General features: G+C 49.8%; 4 protein-coding genes across 4 annotated transcripts; 2 read left to right on the top strand and 2 right to left on the bottom strand.

Moving 5' to 3' along the window:
* Positions 1-665: 665 nt before the first annotated feature.
* On the top strand, positions 666-13467 carry GGS25DRAFT_519780 (uncharacterized protein; the record flags this gene model as incomplete). Its single annotated transcript, XM_049263772.1, has 10 exons — positions 666-713; positions 775-4717; positions 4769-5235; positions 5289-8064; positions 8116-8661; positions 8712-8768; positions 8852-9028; positions 9150-12908; positions 12971-13315; positions 13373-13467. The coding sequence occupies 10 exons, from the start codon at positions 666-668 to the stop codon at positions 13465-13467; spliced, it is 12213 nt and encodes a 4070-aa protein (XP_049119242.1).
* A 483-nt stretch (positions 13468-13950) lies between these two features.
* GGS25DRAFT_482853 (glycoside hydrolase family 5 protein) lies at positions 13951-15919 on the bottom strand. Its single transcript, XM_049260300.1, has 7 exons — positions 15466-15919; positions 15355-15401; positions 15170-15236; positions 15088-15110; positions 14743-15019; positions 14609-14677; positions 13951-14509 (listed from the first exon to the last, which is right to left on the bottom strand). The coding sequence occupies exons 1-7, from the start codon at positions 15652-15654 to the stop codon at positions 14183-14185; spliced, it is 999 nt and encodes a 332-aa protein (XP_049119241.1). The 5' UTR covers positions 15655-15919; the 3' UTR covers positions 13951-14182.
* A 780-nt stretch (positions 15920-16699) lies between these two features.
* Positions 16700-17663, top strand: GGS25DRAFT_197703 (ribosomal protein S19/S15). The gene is made up of 4 exons (XM_049256767.1): positions 16700-16819; positions 16928-16943; positions 17038-17217; positions 17337-17663. Exons 1-4 carry the CDS (start codon positions 16774-16776, stop codon positions 17371-17373), a joined length of 279 nt encoding a protein of 92 aa, XP_049119240.1. The 5' UTR covers positions 16700-16773; the 3' UTR covers positions 17374-17663.
* A 290-nt stretch (positions 17664-17953) lies between these two features.
* GGS25DRAFT_519777 (transcription initiation factor IID, TAF10 subunit) lies at positions 17954-18564 on the bottom strand (the record flags this gene model as incomplete). Its single annotated transcript, XM_049263771.1, has 2 exons — positions 17954-18355; positions 18409-18564. The coding sequence occupies 2 exons, from the start codon at positions 18562-18564 to the stop codon at positions 17954-17956; spliced, it is 558 nt and encodes a 185-aa protein (XP_049119239.1).
* Positions 18565-18911: the final 347 nt, after the last annotated feature.

Genomic DNA, 18911 nt, shown 5'->3' with positions numbered 1-18911 from the left:
CTTCTCTTCAACATCTCTTGACTCCGCAAATCCATAATATCATCGCGATCAAGTAAAGTGAAGATTAATTCGTTATTGACTTTATTTGTTTTTATTTACAATCAAGGTCTTCAGTTTGCCCCTCTCTTGAACCTGGTAAAGACGGTACAGCGGCCTGCACCCGCCTGCAACTGACTTGATTCCAGCTTCTTGAAAGCCCTGGAGCCCGTGTCGGGATCGTATCTACACCACATCACCTATCATCACTCGCCCCTCATCCGCCCACCATCCACGCAACTGGGAACCAACGAAATTCCCTGCATCCCCGCGACGCGTGAACTTTGCCTCTTCTCCCGTAGTCTCTTCTATTCGCACTTTTCGACAAGCCATCCTATCGTTTCTGCAAAGTTACAAACACCTGCATTTTTTTGATACCCGCAAGGCTGACATCCGGAAACAAAGCTGAATCCGCCGACTCGTCCGGTTCAGAGTGCTGGATTTCGTCATTTCACACACTTCGTGTGACCAAGAAGCAACCTCGAGACATTATAACCAGAGGAGCTGTCCAAAGCTGTTTTGGACGCTCCCGCGCGGCGAGTCAAGTTGTCGTCACCGGTTCGCCTGAACCTTGGTAGTGGAGGGGGAGCTGACATATTCTTTGCGGCTCTGCCGCCCCGGCCTTGACCATGGGAAAGATAACGAAGACCATACAGTCTAAGCACAAGGAGACTCTGGTAAGTGTACCTATATTATTTTAACCTTGATGTTGTAATTAGCTAATTCGCTTCTTCCCAGTCTCCTTGGCTTCAGGAGTTCGTCGATAAGGCGTCCTCTACACCTTTACCTCTTCTACCCAAAACCCTTGCCGCATTCCCTTCACGATGGCCTTTCCCGAGAGGCGACCTGTATCATTGGATACCACTACTGAATCGATTTGACGAGCTCTTGGAATCGTTCTGCTCTATCTACAAATTGAACGAGGGACCCCAAACTCGAGATTTTGGCTGTGAGGTGCTGCTGGGATCTGGCCCCTTTGGTGGAGATGGAGAGCCATCGAGTGAGTTGGTCAAACTTTCGGAGCTAGGCTACGGCAAAGATGGCGACGTACACCTCATCGTAGCCATCCTAAAGTTTACACAAATGCTACTGGATCACTGTGGTAACCGCAGTATATATGCCAGCAGTTCTCATCTGAACGACCTTCTAAACAGTACGGACTTTACCATCATATGCGCCACCCTCCGCGTTGGTGTAGAGTTGGCTCAGCGCTATCAGGCTTCGGTGAAACGTATCCACGGGATGACCACCCGACAGGTGCACACGACTTTACTCTCGAATCATTACAATATAGATCTTGATCGTGTACAGCAACTTGCTCAACCTTTCATCAAGACGCCTCTCTCCAAGCCGACCGAGTCTACTCTTCTTACAACCCCTAGTAAGAGCAAAGAGAAGGCCCCAGGAGGTACCCCCAAGAATGTAGCCACCATGTATGCGAATGACTTATGCACGCTCGCCAAAGACGATTCTAGCGACAGCGCGGCTTCGCAAGCGCGCTGGAACGGCTGGGGCGATGTTAAACTTACCTATTATCCTACATTAGATAGTTCGCAGGGGGCGGCACCCCAGTTTCTACCAGATCGGGGCAGTACCTCGAATGTACCTTCGACACCAACCCCTTTGAGACGAAGCAGCACATCAACTACCGCACAGACTACTCCTCGCGCAAACCGTCAAGGCGCATCAGAGGAGAGCCCGACCTCCGCCTCTCGGTCCCCAGCTGTAGGACGGGACGAAAGCAGCCCCCCGGGCCAGAAATCTCTCGAAGTATCTCACGCGGCGGTGTCCTCGACATCGATATATGAACTTCTCGCCGGAGCGCCAACAGATGTACCGAAAGAGACGAGATACGAATATCTCAATCGTCTCAGAGTTGCCAAAGCTCTCATAGGATCTACCGAATCTCGACAGCAAGCACTGAAGGCGCGCCTATTAGCTATCCAGAACCTAGCGTACATTCACATAGAACCTACCTTCATCGAGAAGGTCCTAAGGCAGGATAATGATGAACCGCGACGGTTTCAGCTTGTGTATCAGCTCGCGGAGCTGATTCATCCAGCGGCCGATGGTGCCATGTCGGTGCCTATCGATTTACAATCGATTTCATTATCACTGCTAGAGGCCATCTCAGGATTCCATCACAAACTGCCCGACATCTTCTCAGCATTGAATGCGACCGTGAACCACGGTGTGTTGCTCTACGTCATTAGGAAGGCCGTATCTGAGATGAAAGAGGACGACACTGGAGAGCAGTGGAGTGAAGAGGATGAATGGCGTGACAACCTTTTTTCGCTCACGCTTCATATTACAATGGCCATGGCTAATAATAATACGTCGCGTAACATGCCCGAGATCATCACAGCCGGGCTTTTGGACATCATGGTCGAGATTCTGAACCTCAGATCCAACATAGCCGAACGTACATACGGCACTTTGGTAGGATTTTTAGACAGTCTCGTGTATAACGTCCAAAGTTCATTCCAGACATTGATCAATGCCGACGGCCTTGAAGCCATCACCAATTTAGTTACCCATGAAGTTGAACTTGCCAAGAAGCTGGCTGGTGAGGGCAAAGGGACACCCATAACCCATCGTTCTCAGGTTGTCGACTACGAGATATCATTCTACCAGCAACAGAACTTGAAGTTTCTCCTGAAGTTTATTCATCATTTAATGTCCAATGCCTTTGCTTTTGGTGGTAACACCGATCGGCTATTGAGGAACCTCGTTGATAAATCTGCACTACTTCACAGCATACGCGAGATTATTGAGAACATGAACAAATTCGGTTCTCTGGTATGGACCAATGCTGTTGTGATCCTGAGTGACTTTCTCAATAACGATCCTACCAGCTTTGCTGCCATCTCCGAGGCTGGACTGGTTCAAAGCTATCTCCAGGCCCTGACAGGTCGCCCCGTGCCCACGGGACAGGCCAGTGGGACAGACTCCTGCCAGAGTGGTAGCCGGGATGATGCCCCTGGATCGCCTTCGGATAGTACCGCACCTGACCTTCTTGAGCCTGACAATCGTTCTCATCCCCCCTCACGGGAGGAGCTGGAAGCACCCCGCGATGGTCTGCTGGCTCGTGGCATTTTAGCCAACTCGGAACCTATTACAATCGTGCCCACTGTCTTGAATGCGATATCTTTGAATAATCTCGGTATGAAAATGGTTGTCTCCTCACGCGCTTTCGATAGCTACTTTGAGATATTCGAGAGTCCTGAGCACGTTCGCGTAATGGCAGCCGATGAGAACGTAGCTCAAAATGTGGGTGGCAATTTTGATGAACTCGCTCGGCATCACCCGTCCCTTAGACCGGCTATTGCAAATGCCGTGTTGGATATGATTGCCCGAGTTGCTCATCTTGCCCGGGTCAAAGCCAGAGATGCTCAGTGGGGAGCCAAACTTCTCGTGAGAGATTCGAAAGGCCAGGATGTGATCGCGAACGAGGACTTATTGAATGAGCCTAAACTTGCCCCTGCGGATAAGGGTAAAGGCCCGGAAAAGGCTATCCCTGCTGCTGCTGCCGATGCCGACGTTGAGATGACGGATGCAACCGCACAGCAAGCAGAGGATACTGAACCAACTTTGGACAGCTTAACGGTTAATGCGTCTTCTATCACGCCCTACGTTTATGCAGTCTCCAACTTCCTGTCTCAATACATCAGCAATAATAATCTGAAGACAAATCTGATTAACAATGGCGGTATAGAGCTACTGCTGGACCTTTGCACGTCACCAAGTCTACCACACGATTTCGGAGATTCTCCAGCATCCCGAAACCTACAGTCGGTCGTCTCCCAGTTGATTGAGACCGCGCCAATCATTGGCTTGCCTTCTTTATTGAAACGAACGCAGGCTGCAATCGATGTGCTGCAGCCGGTTACCCAAGCTCAAGAGGCAGGGTCCTACTTTTCACCGTTCCTCGCAGCTGACATGAGCTTGACGAACCAAACTGACAGTGGTGTTATTGAACGACTTACTCGTGGTACCGAGTCAGCCAAGGCACTCCTGAACGCCCAGTCCCTCATAAAGACCCTTTATCAATGCTTCCCCTTTTCTTCTCGAGCACAGACGGTAACAATGCATTCTGTTAATGTCTTTGATTATTATGCTCGCCTTATCAAATCCCTAGGCCCCCTCCTGCGCGCCGTGATATTAGAAGAGGCGGCCATATCTAACAGTGTCCCCGAGAACTGGTCAGCAAGAAAGCAAGGCCAGCTCGTGGATAGACAAGGTCCGTTAAACAGCGGCTCTGCGTCAAATAACGGTAATGCTGTTGGCGCCGACTCCGAGGATGCGAGCTTGCCGGATGTTTTATCATCGACTGCTCTATGGAAACTTGCAACCGTCAAGGCTACCAGTACCAATGATGGCCCCACCAAGAGTGAACAATTAAGTGCTCGTTATCAAAACTATAGGACTCTCCGTCTCCTATTGCATTCGCTCATGCCGGCCACATTTCCACTCTTCCAGACCCTTGGGAAAGCCTTGTTACCTCGCCGCGAGCGTGACCAATACCTACGAGCAAATCACCTACGACTGACTGAAGAATTGGCCCAGACCATCCTAACGCAGTTTGAGCTGCCTGACCGTGAAAAGTCTAGCAAAGACTTCCACTACTGGATCATCATGCTGCATGCAGTCCATGAAATGCTTGTCAACCGTGCAATAGAAAGTAAGTGAAGTCGTTCCTAGTCTGTGGTATTAGTGATACTAACTTTTAAAGCTCGCGCGGACCGGCAATCCCCAACCCAGGTCATTGCGCCTGTCCTGATTGCTTTCAAGAAACATGGTGGGCTGGAACTGCTCAATACGATGCTCGGCACTTTTAAAAATGAGATCTGCAAGGAGAAGAAGGACGGCGAAGAATCATCTATGTCACGATTGGCGGTCATTGGCATGAAAAAGATCCTCGACCTGTACTCCCTAATAGTCAATGGTAAGATCATCACGGAGTCCGTAACTCAGATCAACATTCTCCCGCCTGGTACCAGCGATCGTCGAACCGATTCACAAGTTGCCCCAAACTTAATCATTGAGTTACGTATGGCTATACTGCCCGTGATGAGAGAGCTTTGGGATTCTCCGTTAGTGGAAAAGGGGTCGGCTCACATTCTTGCCAAGATCATTGGGATATTGAAAGCTATCTCGTTTGCCGACTGTGAAAGCAACGCCTACAAACGGGCCGATAAGGTTCGTCTCTAACTCTTCCTTTTTGCCGTATTTCTGAAAACTGACTATTGTAGAATGCACCACCGGCTTATCTTCAGCCTACGTACCTTCGGTTTTCTTGGACAACCGTCGAGGATGTAATGAAAGAAGTCGCCAACGAAGTTCCTTGCGAGGATGATCTTACTCACGAAGGTATTTATAGAGCCAATGGTAGTCGACAGTTAGCTTGCGAGTACTGCAAAGTGCACAAGTCAGGCATCGCTGGTACTCGGAATCCTATACCAGAAGAAGATCTACCCACCAATGTAGAAAATGAGCGTGCCCCTCCGGCCCCCCCAGCGGAAATTGGCGCACAAGCCTCTGCCGAGGACGATCTTATGGTTCTAGACATGCCTCCCGAAATACCATCTGGCCTCCTGGAAGATGATATTCTTGGCGAGCTTCAGGAAGGCACAACCATCTCGAATGGCAATGGTCGAGATACTCCTGTCCCTCCACTTATCCCCGGGGAAGACAACGCTGCCGCATCCTCGTCAACCACTCCTGCCCAGGGTCCCTCAACTGGAGCAAGCACAGAAGCAGAGCTTGCGAAGCATGTAGCCAGAGAGGACCTTGATGAAGAGCGCACAAAGTTACGTCTGAATCTCATTGACAGGTGTCTTGATGTCATAAGAGCACATCCTGATTCTACCCACGAAGTATCGGACTTGATCTCGATTGTGCTAAGAACGCCCAACGACGACTCGACCGCACGACAAGAGATTGGAGAAACCTTGACTAATGCTCTAATGTCCTTTGCATCGGGCGACGATCTGATATCCAACGGGCGAAGCATTGCAGCTTATGCCCATCTTCTATCCTTGCTTCTCCAAGACAAGAGCTTCTTCCGAGCAACCGTTAGCACTCTGAAGGAAAACGTAGGTGATTTCCTGCGGTTTCTTGATGTTTTGCCATCTCAATCCACAGAGGAACTTGCACCATGGATACCTTACGTCTTGCTTGTTTTCGAGATTCTTCTCAGCGACGACGAGCAACCTGGAGATATCAAGTGGAAAGCCCCCACATCAGAAACCGACCCGATCGAAAAGTTGCAATGGGAGGACAAGGATCTAAACGTAGGAAAGGATCGCCGAGATACACTTCTCAACTCGGTACTAGAGATTTTGCCACGCATAGGGAAAGAGGAATCCCTAGCAGTATCAGTTCTACGAATATTGGTCATATTGACTCGTGATCGTACTATTGCGCGACAAGTAGGGGAAAAGAAAAACCTCCAGAGGCTGTTCGTCACTGCCAAGCAGCTTTCTGGCGCCGGATCAATTCGATTGAATGAAACTCAAATCACTTCTCATATCCTGACCATCCTCCGGCATATTATAGAAGATGACGAGGTTATTAAGCAATTTATGAGAAGTGAAATCAAGGCTTACTTTACCACGAACCGCAGTGTGCGGCCTCCCGACACTTCAACATTTATCAGAACTTTCTCCCATATCGCACTTCGAGACCCTAAGCTATTTATTGAAGTTACGGAAGAGATGGTCAAAATCAATCGATACACCTTCACGGAGAGCAGCATTGGACGATCCTCTTTAGTCTTGAAAGAACCCAAACCTGATGCCTCCAAAGATGATGTCGCACCAACTGTCCGAGCTACGGAAGATCTAACTATCCAGGATGTCAAGCCATCTACTGAGGGTGAAGACAAGCAGATGACAGATACTTCTAAACCACACTCGCAGGATACCAAACGCCCTGTACTGGAGAACCCTGATGGCGTCGTACACTTCCTTCTTTGTGAGCTGCTCAACTACAAGGAAGTGGACGATAAAGATCCATTGCAGATGACGAAAGACCCGAAGAAGCCTGGCGATCAAGGATCTGCATCTACTTCTGGTGGCGCTGCTGAAGCCGAAGGCCGCACGACTGACACTAAAGAAAAGAAGGGCAAATTTTCATTCAAACCCGACGAGCACCCAATCTTCATCTACCGCTGTTTCCTCTTGTATTGTCTCACTGAGCTTCTCCAGAGCTACAATCGCACCAAGGTCGAGTTTATCAACTTCAAGAGAAGCGCGCCTCTTTTTGCCAATACCCCTGTTAAACCTCGATCCAGCGTGTTGAACTATCTCCTCAACGATTTATTATATCCGAGCCATATGGATGGTTCTACTGATACGGTGCTGAGCAAAAAGAAGTTCGCTACTTCTCTTCAAACACAGAATCTCTTGGTGGCTCTTGTGAGCAAGACGGGCGAAAAGCCTATTGAGCCGAGCCGAGACAAGTACGAATACGACGATGAACCTGACTTGTTGTTCGTGCGAAAATTCGTCCTCGACACGATTCTTAGATCATACAAGGATGCAGCTACATCCAACGAGACGTTCGACGCCAGATACGCCAGAATGCTAGCCCTCGCAGAGATCATGCATCTGATGATGGGAGAGACAGATAAGAACTCAGCATTACCACCTCGCGCGGGCCATGACCCCTTTGAGAGGACACAGGCTCAAATTCGGCGCCTCATGTATGAGAAAGGGTATCTTGCGGCTCTCACAGCCTCCATTGCGGATATCGATCTCGCCTTCCCTCCCGTAAAGAGAACTATTAAGTACATTCTCCGCGTACTGCGAACCTTGACCAGCACCGCTATTCATCTAAGCCACTCCAATATCATAGCTATTACCCCGACCCAAGAGAACGTGGAGGAGGAGACGTTCTCAGCAAGTTCTCTTTCAGATATCGGCGATGACCGAGAGGATACCCCGGATCTCTATCGAAATTCGGCCCTCGGTATGCTGGAGCCTGGAAGAGATAGAGACGGTGACTATTCAGAAAATTCGGAAGACGGTATGAGGCCTGTATCCTTTCCTTCGCATGAGATAGAGCTAACACATCTAGATGATGACGAGGAGATGTATGACGATGAATATGATGATGACATGGGATACGGGTCCGAAGATCGTGAAGAAGACGTCAGTGAAAATGACGAAGATGAGGACCTAGAAGGAATGGGTCCCATTGAAGGGTTATCGGGAGATCATGGCGTTATCGAAGTCACAATGGAAGATGACGACGAAGATGATGATATGGAGGATGACGATGACGAGGACGGAAGTGACGATGAAATCGATTCCGATGACATGGATGAGACAGAAGACCGTATTGAAATCGTTGACGACGAAGGGAACCCACTTGAAGATGACGGAGTCTCAGGTTGGGAAAGCGAGACAGACGACGAAGAGGAGGATGATGACGGAGAAGAAATTGACTACGAAGCAGAAGCTCAAGATCTAGCGGAAGCCCAAGACCTCCATGATCTGGACGAAGTCGACGGTTTAGACAGACTCGGACACATAATGCGTGCCATTGAAGAGGAAGATTTTGAGCCTCCCGATGACCTTAACGGTCTCAATGAGCACTACTTGGAGGATGAAGACGAGGATGGTGAGTATCAGAGACATCCAAACCCTCCCCTCATACTAACAAGAAATCAGAGGATGAAGATGACGAGGACATGGATGATGAATACGCATATGAGGATGATTTCCCCAGTAAGCTATCACTCCCTCTTTTACTCCATTTTACCAAGAGTGAGAAATTACGAAGTACTGACATTATTTTCCCTTTTTCTAAGACGACGCGCCGCCTCGTGATATTGCAGCCCCTGGCCTAGGCTGGGATACTCTTGTGGTAGAACCGCATGGAGCCATTCTCGGTCATCATCACCGACAACGACATGGCACTCGTACTCCCTTCCCTCCTCTCCCGTTCATGATGGGAACCCGAGGAGATCCTATGAATAATTACGTTGGTATGTTAAGTCTCCTTGTTGTATTCAAGATTTTTCAACTTCCAACCTACAAGGCTATAATGCATCTTAATTTGCATTAATGCTTCTCGAAGTATAGGCATGCAGGCTAACGATCGTTTAGACCCACGAGGCTTTGTACGGGGTAGCCGACATGATCCACAACATGCTGCTAATGAGGACGGGTTGAATCCTCTTCTTCGTCGGGGCAATGATGCTGGTAGAGACGGATCTCCTCGCCCTTCTCACCTTGGTGGTCTAGTCCGATTGGGATTCTACGGTGGTTTATTCGGCCCCCCCCATATTGACACTCCGATGTCCCTTATTAATGACCTTGTAGCATCGCTTCCAACATCGGTCAGCCGCACTGGACACGCGTTTCACTTTCAAATAACACAGGGACCTCGTGGAGATGTTCATGATGTGCACTTCCCATTCGGCCCTCACGTGCGCGAGTCTCGTTCTGATAGCCGTAGGGACACATATCAAGAGCCTTCTCAGACTACCACATTCATTACAAGATCTACAGTGTCTCGGTGGACGGAAGAGGTCAAAATGATTTTCGGAGCGCAACATTCGGAGAAATCTCATCGCCTTATCCCAGCAATTCTCTTCCACCTTGTCCCACCCGCTATCAAACATGAGCAGGAGGTGAAAGCTAAGGAGGCGGAGCGCCAACGGCAGCAAGAGGAAGAACGCAAGAAGCGCGAAGACGAAGAACGAAAAGCAAGAGAGGCCAAAGAAGCCGAAGAAAGAGCAGCTCGCGAGAAGCAGGAGGCTGAAGAGCGTGAACGAGCAGCCGCTGAATCGGCTGCACGAGCTCAAGCACAACCGACTGTCGGCCGTGAGGGCGAAGATGGTGATCGTACAGAACCAGAGGCTATGGAAGGAATAGAGTCAAGCAATACAGCGACATTTCCAACAGAGGACGAGCCGACCATCGCCCAACCACGTGCCTTTACGACGATTAGAGGTGAGGAGGTTGATGTTACCGAGCTTGGAATTGATCCCGACTACCTGGAAGCACTCCCGGAAGAATTCAGAGAGGAAGTCATTGCCCAAACAGTCAGCACGCGCAGGGCGCAAGCTCGAGAAGCGCCTGGAGGCACGGGAGAACAGACAGAAGTGTTCCAAGAATTCTTAGATGCTTTACCCGATGAGCTCCGTATAGAGATCGTTCAACAAGAGCGAGCGGAACAGCGCCGGCGAGATCGTGACGAAATGCGACGCCAGACGGCCATTCCCGGCCAGACAGCCGAGCCTCAAGATATGGATCCCGCGAGCATATTGATGACATTCCCACCGGCGCTTCGCGAGCAAGTTCTGATGGACCAAGGTGAAGATATAATCGACTCTTTACCCCCTGATTTAGCTGCCGAAGCACGAAGACTAGTCAGAGCTTCTAATCCTATCCCACACCATGATAGAGCGTCTTCTGGTACTAGCCGGCCGCGAGAGACCACTCAGATCGGCGGCGGGACTACCGATGGGGATAAACCTCACAGAAAGACAGTTGTGCAAATGTTAGACAAGCCCGGCGTTTATACTCTGCTTCGCCTAATGTTCATCAATATGAAGGGCGGGTCTCTCGAGACTTCTTTGAAATACCTTTTCAAGGATGTTTGTGAGAACCGACAAACTCGATTTGAGGTTGTCAGCAATCTGCTCAAGATCTTACAGGAGGGCTCAACTGATGTGGATGCCGTCGAACGGAGTTTCGCCTCACTTTCTATCAAAGCGAAGCAACCTAAAGACGTGGAGGCCAAGACGCAAACCCCTCAAACGCTCAAGCGCGCGTCCACCAACATCGGTAACAGCAACACCGTCCAAACCAATTCGGAGACGTCCCCGCTTTTGATCGTTCAACAATGTCTTGACCTACTCTGCTACCTTGCGGATCAGAACGTTCACGTACCTTCCCTTTTCCTTACTGAGCACGATGGAGTCAGCAACACAGCTATTAAGCGTACTCTCAGTCGTAAAGGCAAAGGCAAAGATGTGAAGGCGAATAAGTATGCTATCAACTCTTTACTCGCCCTCCTTGATCGCGATCTGGTCATGGAAAGCTCCTCCATCATGGACAGCCTTTCTCAATTGTTGAGCCGAGTGACGGGCCCACTGTTATACCTAGATCGTAAGCAGAAGGAGGCAGCAGAAGCCATCAAGAATCTTGATGCAAAACCTACGGACACCACTGAAGCTTCGGGAGTAGCCGTGCCAGCAGATTCTACCGCCCCAGCGACTAACAACACGGACACTACACAAAGCGGAGATGTGGGTGCATCAGAACAGCCAGCCGGACAATCTGTGGGTGGCCATGGCGAAGTGCCAGAGAACGGACCGTCTGGCACATCGACTGCCGAGGCCGAATCCTCTAAGGCTTTTGAGAAGCAGGCAATACTGAAACGAATGAAGCAAATGCATCCGCCCGTCATTCCAACCCACAACTTGACTCTCATTATCAAAATATTTGTGGCGCGTGAGTGCAGCTCCAAGACTTTCAAGGAAACTCTCTCGACTATCAAGAACCTCTCTGTAATTCCCGGCGCGATGCTGGTCTTTGGCGAAGAGCTTGCTCGTCAAGCCCAGCTTTTGAGTGAGAAGATTGTTGTCCATCTAGACGAATTGCTACCACACATCCAGAACGCTGCGTCGGGTACAGAGATTCAAGGGGTCGCCTTGGCCAAGTTTTCTCCTGGCGCTTCTGACCAGAACAAACTTTTGCGAGTCCTGACTGCTCTGGACCATTTGTTTGCCCAAAAGAAGCCAGATGTAACTGAAAACTCTGATTCCGACGAGGTTAAGAAACAGGATCTGCTCGCTACTCTGTACCGCAACTCAACCTTCAATGCATTGTGGGAGAAGCTCAGTGCTTGTCTAAGCGCGATTCGCCAACGCGAAAGCTTACTGAACGTAGCCACCATTCTGCTTCCCCTGATCGAAGCTCTGATGGTTGTTTGCAAGGACACCTCGCAGAATGAGACGACTTCCCAAACCCAGGCCAGCAAGGATATGGTGCTTTCGAGCCCCCAGCCAGAGTCACACCTGGCTGGGCTCTTCTTCACTTTCACGGAAGAGCATCGCCGGATTCTCAACGAACTTGTGCGCAACAATCCATCACTTATGAAAGGCACCTTTTCACATCTCGTCAAGAACCCGAAGGTGCTAGAATTCGACAATAAACGCAACTGGTTCAACCGTAGCGTTCATAACAAACAACACCCCAGTCAGCGACCACATCCGCTATTGCAGCTGCAGGTCCGCCGAGAGCATGTTTTCCATGACTCATTCAAATCGCTGTACTTCAAGACGGGCGAAGAGATGAAGTTTGGCAAGCTCAGCATCAGATTCCATGGCGAAGAAGGCGTGGATGCTGGTGGTGTGACGAGAGAATGGTTCCAGGTTCTCGCACGACAGATGTTTGACGCCAACTATGCTTTATTCGTTCCAGTTTCCAGTGATCGGACGACATTCCACCCTAACAAGCTTAGTGGTATCAACGACGAGCATCTCATGTTCTTCAAGTTTATCGGGCGTATCATCGGCAAAGCTCTATACGAAGGACGTCTACTCGATTGCTACTTTAGCCGTGCCGTCTACAAGCGAATTCTGGGCAAACCAGTCTCGGTCAAGGACATGGAGTCCTTTGACCCAGACTACTACAAATCCCTCTCCTGGATGTTGAGCAACGACATCACTGATATCATCACTGAATCGTTCTCGGTTGAGGATGATGAATTTGGTGTTACCCGGATCCACGACCTCGTCGAGAATGGTCGCAACGTACCGGTCACGGAGGAGAACAAGCACGATTATGTCCGCCTTGTCGTCGAGCACAAACTTCTCACTTCAGTCAAGGAGCAGATGGAGCACTTCTTAAAAGGTAAGATTCGACGAAACCACCCACCCCAGCTGTTGTTAGAATCAGTGCTAATCTCTAGATAGGCTTCCACGAGATCATCCCAGCCGAACTTATCTCCATCTTTAATGAGCAGGAGTTAGAGCTGTTGATCTCAGGTCTGCCGGATGTTGATATTGATGACTGGAAGAGCAACACCGAGTACCATAACTATACGCCATCATCCCCTCAGATCCAATGGTTTTGGCGAGCAGTGCGATCTTTTGATAAAGAGGAGCGAGCCAAACTTCTCCAGTTTGTAACGGGTACCAGCAAGGTACCTCTGAACGGCTTCAAGGAGCTCGAGGGCATGAACGGTGTAAACCGATTCAACATCCATCGTGACTATGGAAACAAAGACCGGCTACCAAGCTCCCATACCTGTTTTAACCGTAAGTACTCCGATCCAGGTGTTACAAATGAAGTCAATTTACTGATAATCAACGCAGAGCTTGACCTCCCCGAATACGAGAGCTACGATATTATGCGTCGACAAGTCATCAAGGCCATCACGACTGGAAGCGATTACTTCGGGTTCGCTTAGATAATGACAATTCATTGGGGTCACCGTCAAGAGGTTCGGGGAACATGGAAAGACGGCCGTATTTAATATACCACGCAGACATGAAAACATTGTTCTATACATGAAGAAGACAGGAAGGGGAGAGGCACAGGAAGGAGGCGTTGGTAAATTTAATTTACCATTCGGCATGCGGCACTCGACATATAGACTCTAGGAAGAGAGCTGCGTTGATGGAGTGCAGGCCATTGACGTTAGCCTACTTTCTAGTCTGCTTGAGGTTTTGCCATTAATTCCTCGCGATAGCATGTGTAGTGTAGAATAGAGCTCATGCGATGATAGTACCTAGTTAGTTGCTCTACATAGGAAAAGAAATCAGAAGGTTTATAGTACCTGACGTTTCTTTACGTGACTTAATTAAATCTACCCTCTTTCTTCTCTTTAGCTTACCACTTGATGCATACACTTTGCCATATTTTTCTTCGTCTTAGAGTTATAGGGGCCCTGGTATGTAGGTAGGTAGGCATATCATGATGCAGGTATGGAGGCCGGTGTGCACTTGAATACTCGTAAGGAGTCTAAGGAGTCAGGACGCATGAGTGATACAATTACTAATTTAGTTCAGCCTAACTAGGTACCTAGACTTGAATCAATCTCCCCCTTATTTCCCCATATCCCTACACACTGCTTAATCCTTTCCGGCCAACCAACCTACCTACCTACCTAGCTAAGCCCCCTCCTAGATGAAGTCCGCAAGCGACGGCAACACCTTGGTGAACGCCGACCCGCTCGGCGGCTCGATCGAGTACATGTAGTCGGCCCACCAGGGGCCCGCGCCCCACCACAGCCACCCCGTCCACACGTCCGCGTTGTCGCGCATGTGGGACAGCATCCCCTGCAAAGCCTGGATGCACTGCGCGTTGGCGCCGCCTGCCGTCTCGCCGATGAGGCCTTTCTTGTTGTTGGCCTTGAGCCAGGCGGTGGCGGCGGAGAGGCGCTCGGAGCCGATGGTGCCGGACACGCAGGACTCGCTGGTGCCGGAGCCGTCGGTGTCGAGGTATTGGTGCTATGGGGAGGGGTTAGTAGGGGAAAGAAGAAGAGGGGGGGGGGGGGGGGCGAGGAAAGGGGAGAAGATGGGGGGAAAGGGGTAAGTAGGCAAACATACCATCTCGTAGACGATCTTATCCTGAGGATCCGTCAACTTGCCCATGGCCTCGGCGGTGCCGCTGGAGGTCTATACGGTGAGTATTGGTTAGTTGCGATTCGCAGGCATTATATATAGCCAGGAAGAAGACTAACCCAGTGCCAAGCGCCGGTCCAGGAGTTGCCCTCGACGAAGATGTACTGGGAGGTGGCGCCGGCGGCGCGGATGGCGTCGATGGCGGCCTGGTTCAGCTGGCCGACGAGGGCGTTGTCCTCGTCGTGGAACTCGTTGTTGGTGTCGAAGATGACCTTGTCGTTGGCGGCGTACCGCTTCGCCACCGTCGTCCACCAGGCGCCGAACCCGGACACGTCGGTGATGATGTTGCTGTAGTAGCGCCCGAAGTTGTGCGGGTCGATGACGGCGTAGGCGCCCCTGTTTGTGTGAGTGGTGAGCAGCTGCACTTGGAAAGATGTAAGGGATGGGATGGGATGGAAACTAACTCGCCAGTGACGAACTTGACGATCTGGGGGTTTCTTGGTCAGTATGATATTCGTTGTATGCTTCTGGGGTTTTGAAACTCACATCGTCAAGGCCGACAGCGTAGGTCTCGTTGACGGTGCCCGTCAACTTGTCAGGGACGAAGCGCTCCCTAGGTAGACACCCTGGTTTAGCAACTTATGGTATATAGGCCCATCATCGCGTGAAACCCCCCCCCCCCCAAAAAAAAAAAAAAAAAAAAAAAAAAAACCAAACAAAAACAAACTAACATCATGATGGGAATCCGGAAAGTGTTGAATCCCTTCTGGATCAAGGTCTGTTCTCTGAAGTCAGCGGTTGGACATTTCCGAAAAGGGGGGAATACGCGTTAGCCGACTTACAGAGATGGCATTATGGTCTGGCCATGTGTAGTCCTTGCCAAGCTGTCCGGGGAGAGCAGTGTTGCCGAACTCAGCTCCGGACTCGGACACGCCGACGAAGTCGAAGGCGCTGGCGCGCTTCCGGGCCTTAGTGGGGACCGTCGCGGCAGAAACGGCGGCGGCGGTGGCGAGAAGATCGAGGAACCTCATGATGATGATGATGATGATGATGATGATGGTCTAGACTACCTACCTACCGCGAAGAAGATGCTCGACGTTGGTTTATGGACGAGACAGGACTTCTTGGATCCGTCGTGAAGAAGGATGTGGGATGGATGGGATGGTTATTCATGGTCTTATACCTTCGGGACGGAAGCCGACGCTCCGCCCCACGCAAAAGAGAACGCAAGCATGAGTACCTTAATTAATGCGAGGGGATCGTAGATCTGTGGAAATACAAGGGGGAAAATGGGGGATGGGGGGGGGGGGGGGTCGTTGAGGCTCATATTAATAGGTACAGGCATATAATTGCCCCCATTGTTATGTAAGTGTGGGCAGTATACCAACTACTATTTTGGTGGTGGCTTCTAGCATACATACATTCAGGTATCGCATGTCACAAATTGCGATTCAGGTGTATGGCCGCACACGCTCCTTGTCAAGAGTAGATGCTCTTTTCTTTTTCTTCGTCATGACTCGCCGATGGCATTTATGAAATCGAGCTACTGTAACTACACGTTGTATTTGCCCACTACCTAGTACCTAACTATGCATTTATCAAAACAGTTGCCCCTGAGCTTTCGTTGCTGCTTCCAGGGGGGCGGGGCCTAGCTCTCCGCATATATATTAGAATCACGTTAACGTACGTCGTTGTCTCTCCGCGTGGCGATGGATATTCACCAGGAGGGAGGGGGGGGGTTCTGGTATGAAACGAAGCCATGGGTTAGAAACGGGGTAGACGGACAAGGCCTCTGAGATGGAATAGTGACGGGTGTGATTTCGGTTCTCTAACCCGGTGTTATTATTCCCAGGTTTGCTTTTGCTACATACCTACATAGGTTAGGGTAGTATAAAGGGGGTTTGGTATGGTCGTAACAGTGTGACATCCATATGTATGCATAACTATATCCACATATATTTAACTAGTTAGTTATACTGTGAAATTGTGAATAAGTCACCTCGTACTGTTCAGTTCTTATCGATAAAGAAAACATTTACGTACCCAAGTACCCTACGTAGTATGTAATACATACATAATTATTGAAACCTCGAATTTTGATGCGACGAGCTTTCATCCCACCAGCTTCATAAACCAAAAAACCAAATAAAATGCAGCCGACAAGGTGCCTCCTAAAAGGCCGATCGGTGTGGAAGGGTACGTCCTCGTCCTCTTACCTCCCTCCCAATTCCCAATTGCCCTTCTACATAGCTACCTACATATGTTAGTCGTTCAAGACGTACTGTACTAACCAGCGCGCAACAGGTCCTCACATCGTCCCGTAAGAGAATAACTACCAATACCCTTCCTTTCCCTTCCCCCTTCCCCCTTCTCCCCCCCAATGCGCAAGAATAAAAGAATCCTAACAGCCACAGTCTCCCCATCATCCGCCCCGCCCCCGGCCAAACCGTCAAGCCCATCCGCACACAAGCCCGCGCCGCCACCGTGCTCCCCAGCTTCGTCGGCCTGCGCTTCCAGGTCTACAACGGCAAGTCCTACATCGACGTCGACATCACCGAGGACATGGTCGGGCACAAGCTCGGCGAGTTCGCCACGTACGTTTTTGAAGCCCCCCCTCTCACCAATTTCTGTTTATCTTATAGTTGGGGAGTGTTTTCGCTCGTTTTGTTTAAAAAGAAAATACTAATTTTGGTGCTTTCTGTCTTATATACAGAACGAGGAAACCTTTTATCTGGTCACGAGCTGCTTAGAGAAAAGAAGGCATGGTGTTAATGGGCGCACACAATACCTTCCGGGCGTTCACGGCAATTACAGAATAAGATTCATGGCGATCACCAGTTGTGTACATTTACGTATTACCACGAATTCAAAAAGAAGAAAAAAAATATTAGTATGACATGGAAAGGGATGTATATTTATGAACATCTATCCATGTGCAACTTGTGCGAGACGTCTGCCATCCAATCTTTGTACAGGGCAAGACGTCTTGTTAAGCTATGCGCGCCCCGGCGCAACAAAGCTCAATACCTGAAAATGAAATTCCAATTCCTAAACGCCAATGCCCTTTGTTCCCAGATGCAACTCCCTTTCCCTATAGGTGAGGTTCTGTAGGCAAGTATTCCGTCATTTCTCAAGTGCTTGTCGTTCTCAATGTTGTACAGTGATCTCCATTTTTGCATATCTGACTATAGCCGGAAGCTGTACCAATATCGCGATGGATTCTGGCTTTGGCTTGTCGATGATGCTGAGATCGTTCGTTAGGTGCCTAAATAGGTTTACGTCAGTAAGGCAAGAGTCGTATTACGTAGTCTTCTTGTGACATACATGAGCTCATCTGTAGAACTCGCTACGCTTGACGTTGACACCGTATTCTCCGACAGCCATGCCGAGGTCCTCCATAGTTAGGACCGTTCGGTTCTGGCTACCGCCTTGGCCTCCGCCGCCATAGCCTGCTCTTTGGATGCCCAGTGGACCACCGCGTCCTTGGTCTTTCGCACCGGCTTGCGTTTGGCCTGGGATCTGGAGCCCAGCTGCGGCGCCGAGATTACCCATTGGGTTGTTGGCACTGGTGTTGCTTGCTCGGATGCGACTGTACTGATAGGCGTCGGCGGCAATGTCGGCGACGAACTTCTGTACGGCTAAGGCGATGAGACGCGCGAGGCGGGGATCGGTCTGAGGCGGCGGGGGAAGACCGGATTTGGTCATGTAGTAGTTGGTTACCGCGTCAGGAATCTGTATAGTTAGTACGTCTGATATAGCTAGTCGAGTAACCGCGGTCTACTCACGATTGGCGCGTAGTCGTCCATCTTGGTCAAAAACTCCTTCAAAGATGTGTCTTTGCGAGAAGGCATCTTAGGTTCCATTGGTTGAGGGATCTCCTCTTCGTTCTGTTGCGAGGCCGCAGGAGCAGCCTGCTCGTTCTCGATCGGAAGGCTAGACATTGTTGCGTGATGTCGGTTGATGACGGAGTTTCCTGATAGTCGAGAAGTAGATAGAAGTTGTTGAAGTGTTTAATAAATCTCGATAGGGAGACCGTGAAGTAGGAATATATGTTTATAGGCGAATATTATTTTGAGTAGAGTTCTTTATTGTTTGAGTACCGATGAACTTTTGTAGCAATTAGATGAATTGGTGAGGTAGCAGTTCTAAAGAAGTAGGTTAGAGGAATTCAGATGACGGTTGCGGATTTGAGATGGAATTGAATTCGCGTTGAAATTTTAGCGTGGTCAGAGCCTCGCGGCTACTCGGCGCGTAGTAGTGTAGCGTGTCGGACTCGAATGACTGTGAT

The sequence above is a fragment of the Hypoxylon fragiforme genome (genome assembly GCF_022984875.1).
Source record: "Hypoxylon fragiforme strain CBS 206.31 chromosome Unknown GGS25scaffold_3, whole genome shotgun sequence".
In the NCBI taxonomy this organism is placed as follows: domain Eukaryota; kingdom Fungi; phylum Ascomycota; class Sordariomycetes; order Xylariales; family Hypoxylaceae; genus Hypoxylon; species Hypoxylon fragiforme.
Note: the sequence above shows the minus strand (reverse complement) of the source record. Positions and strands in the feature narration are given on the sequence as shown.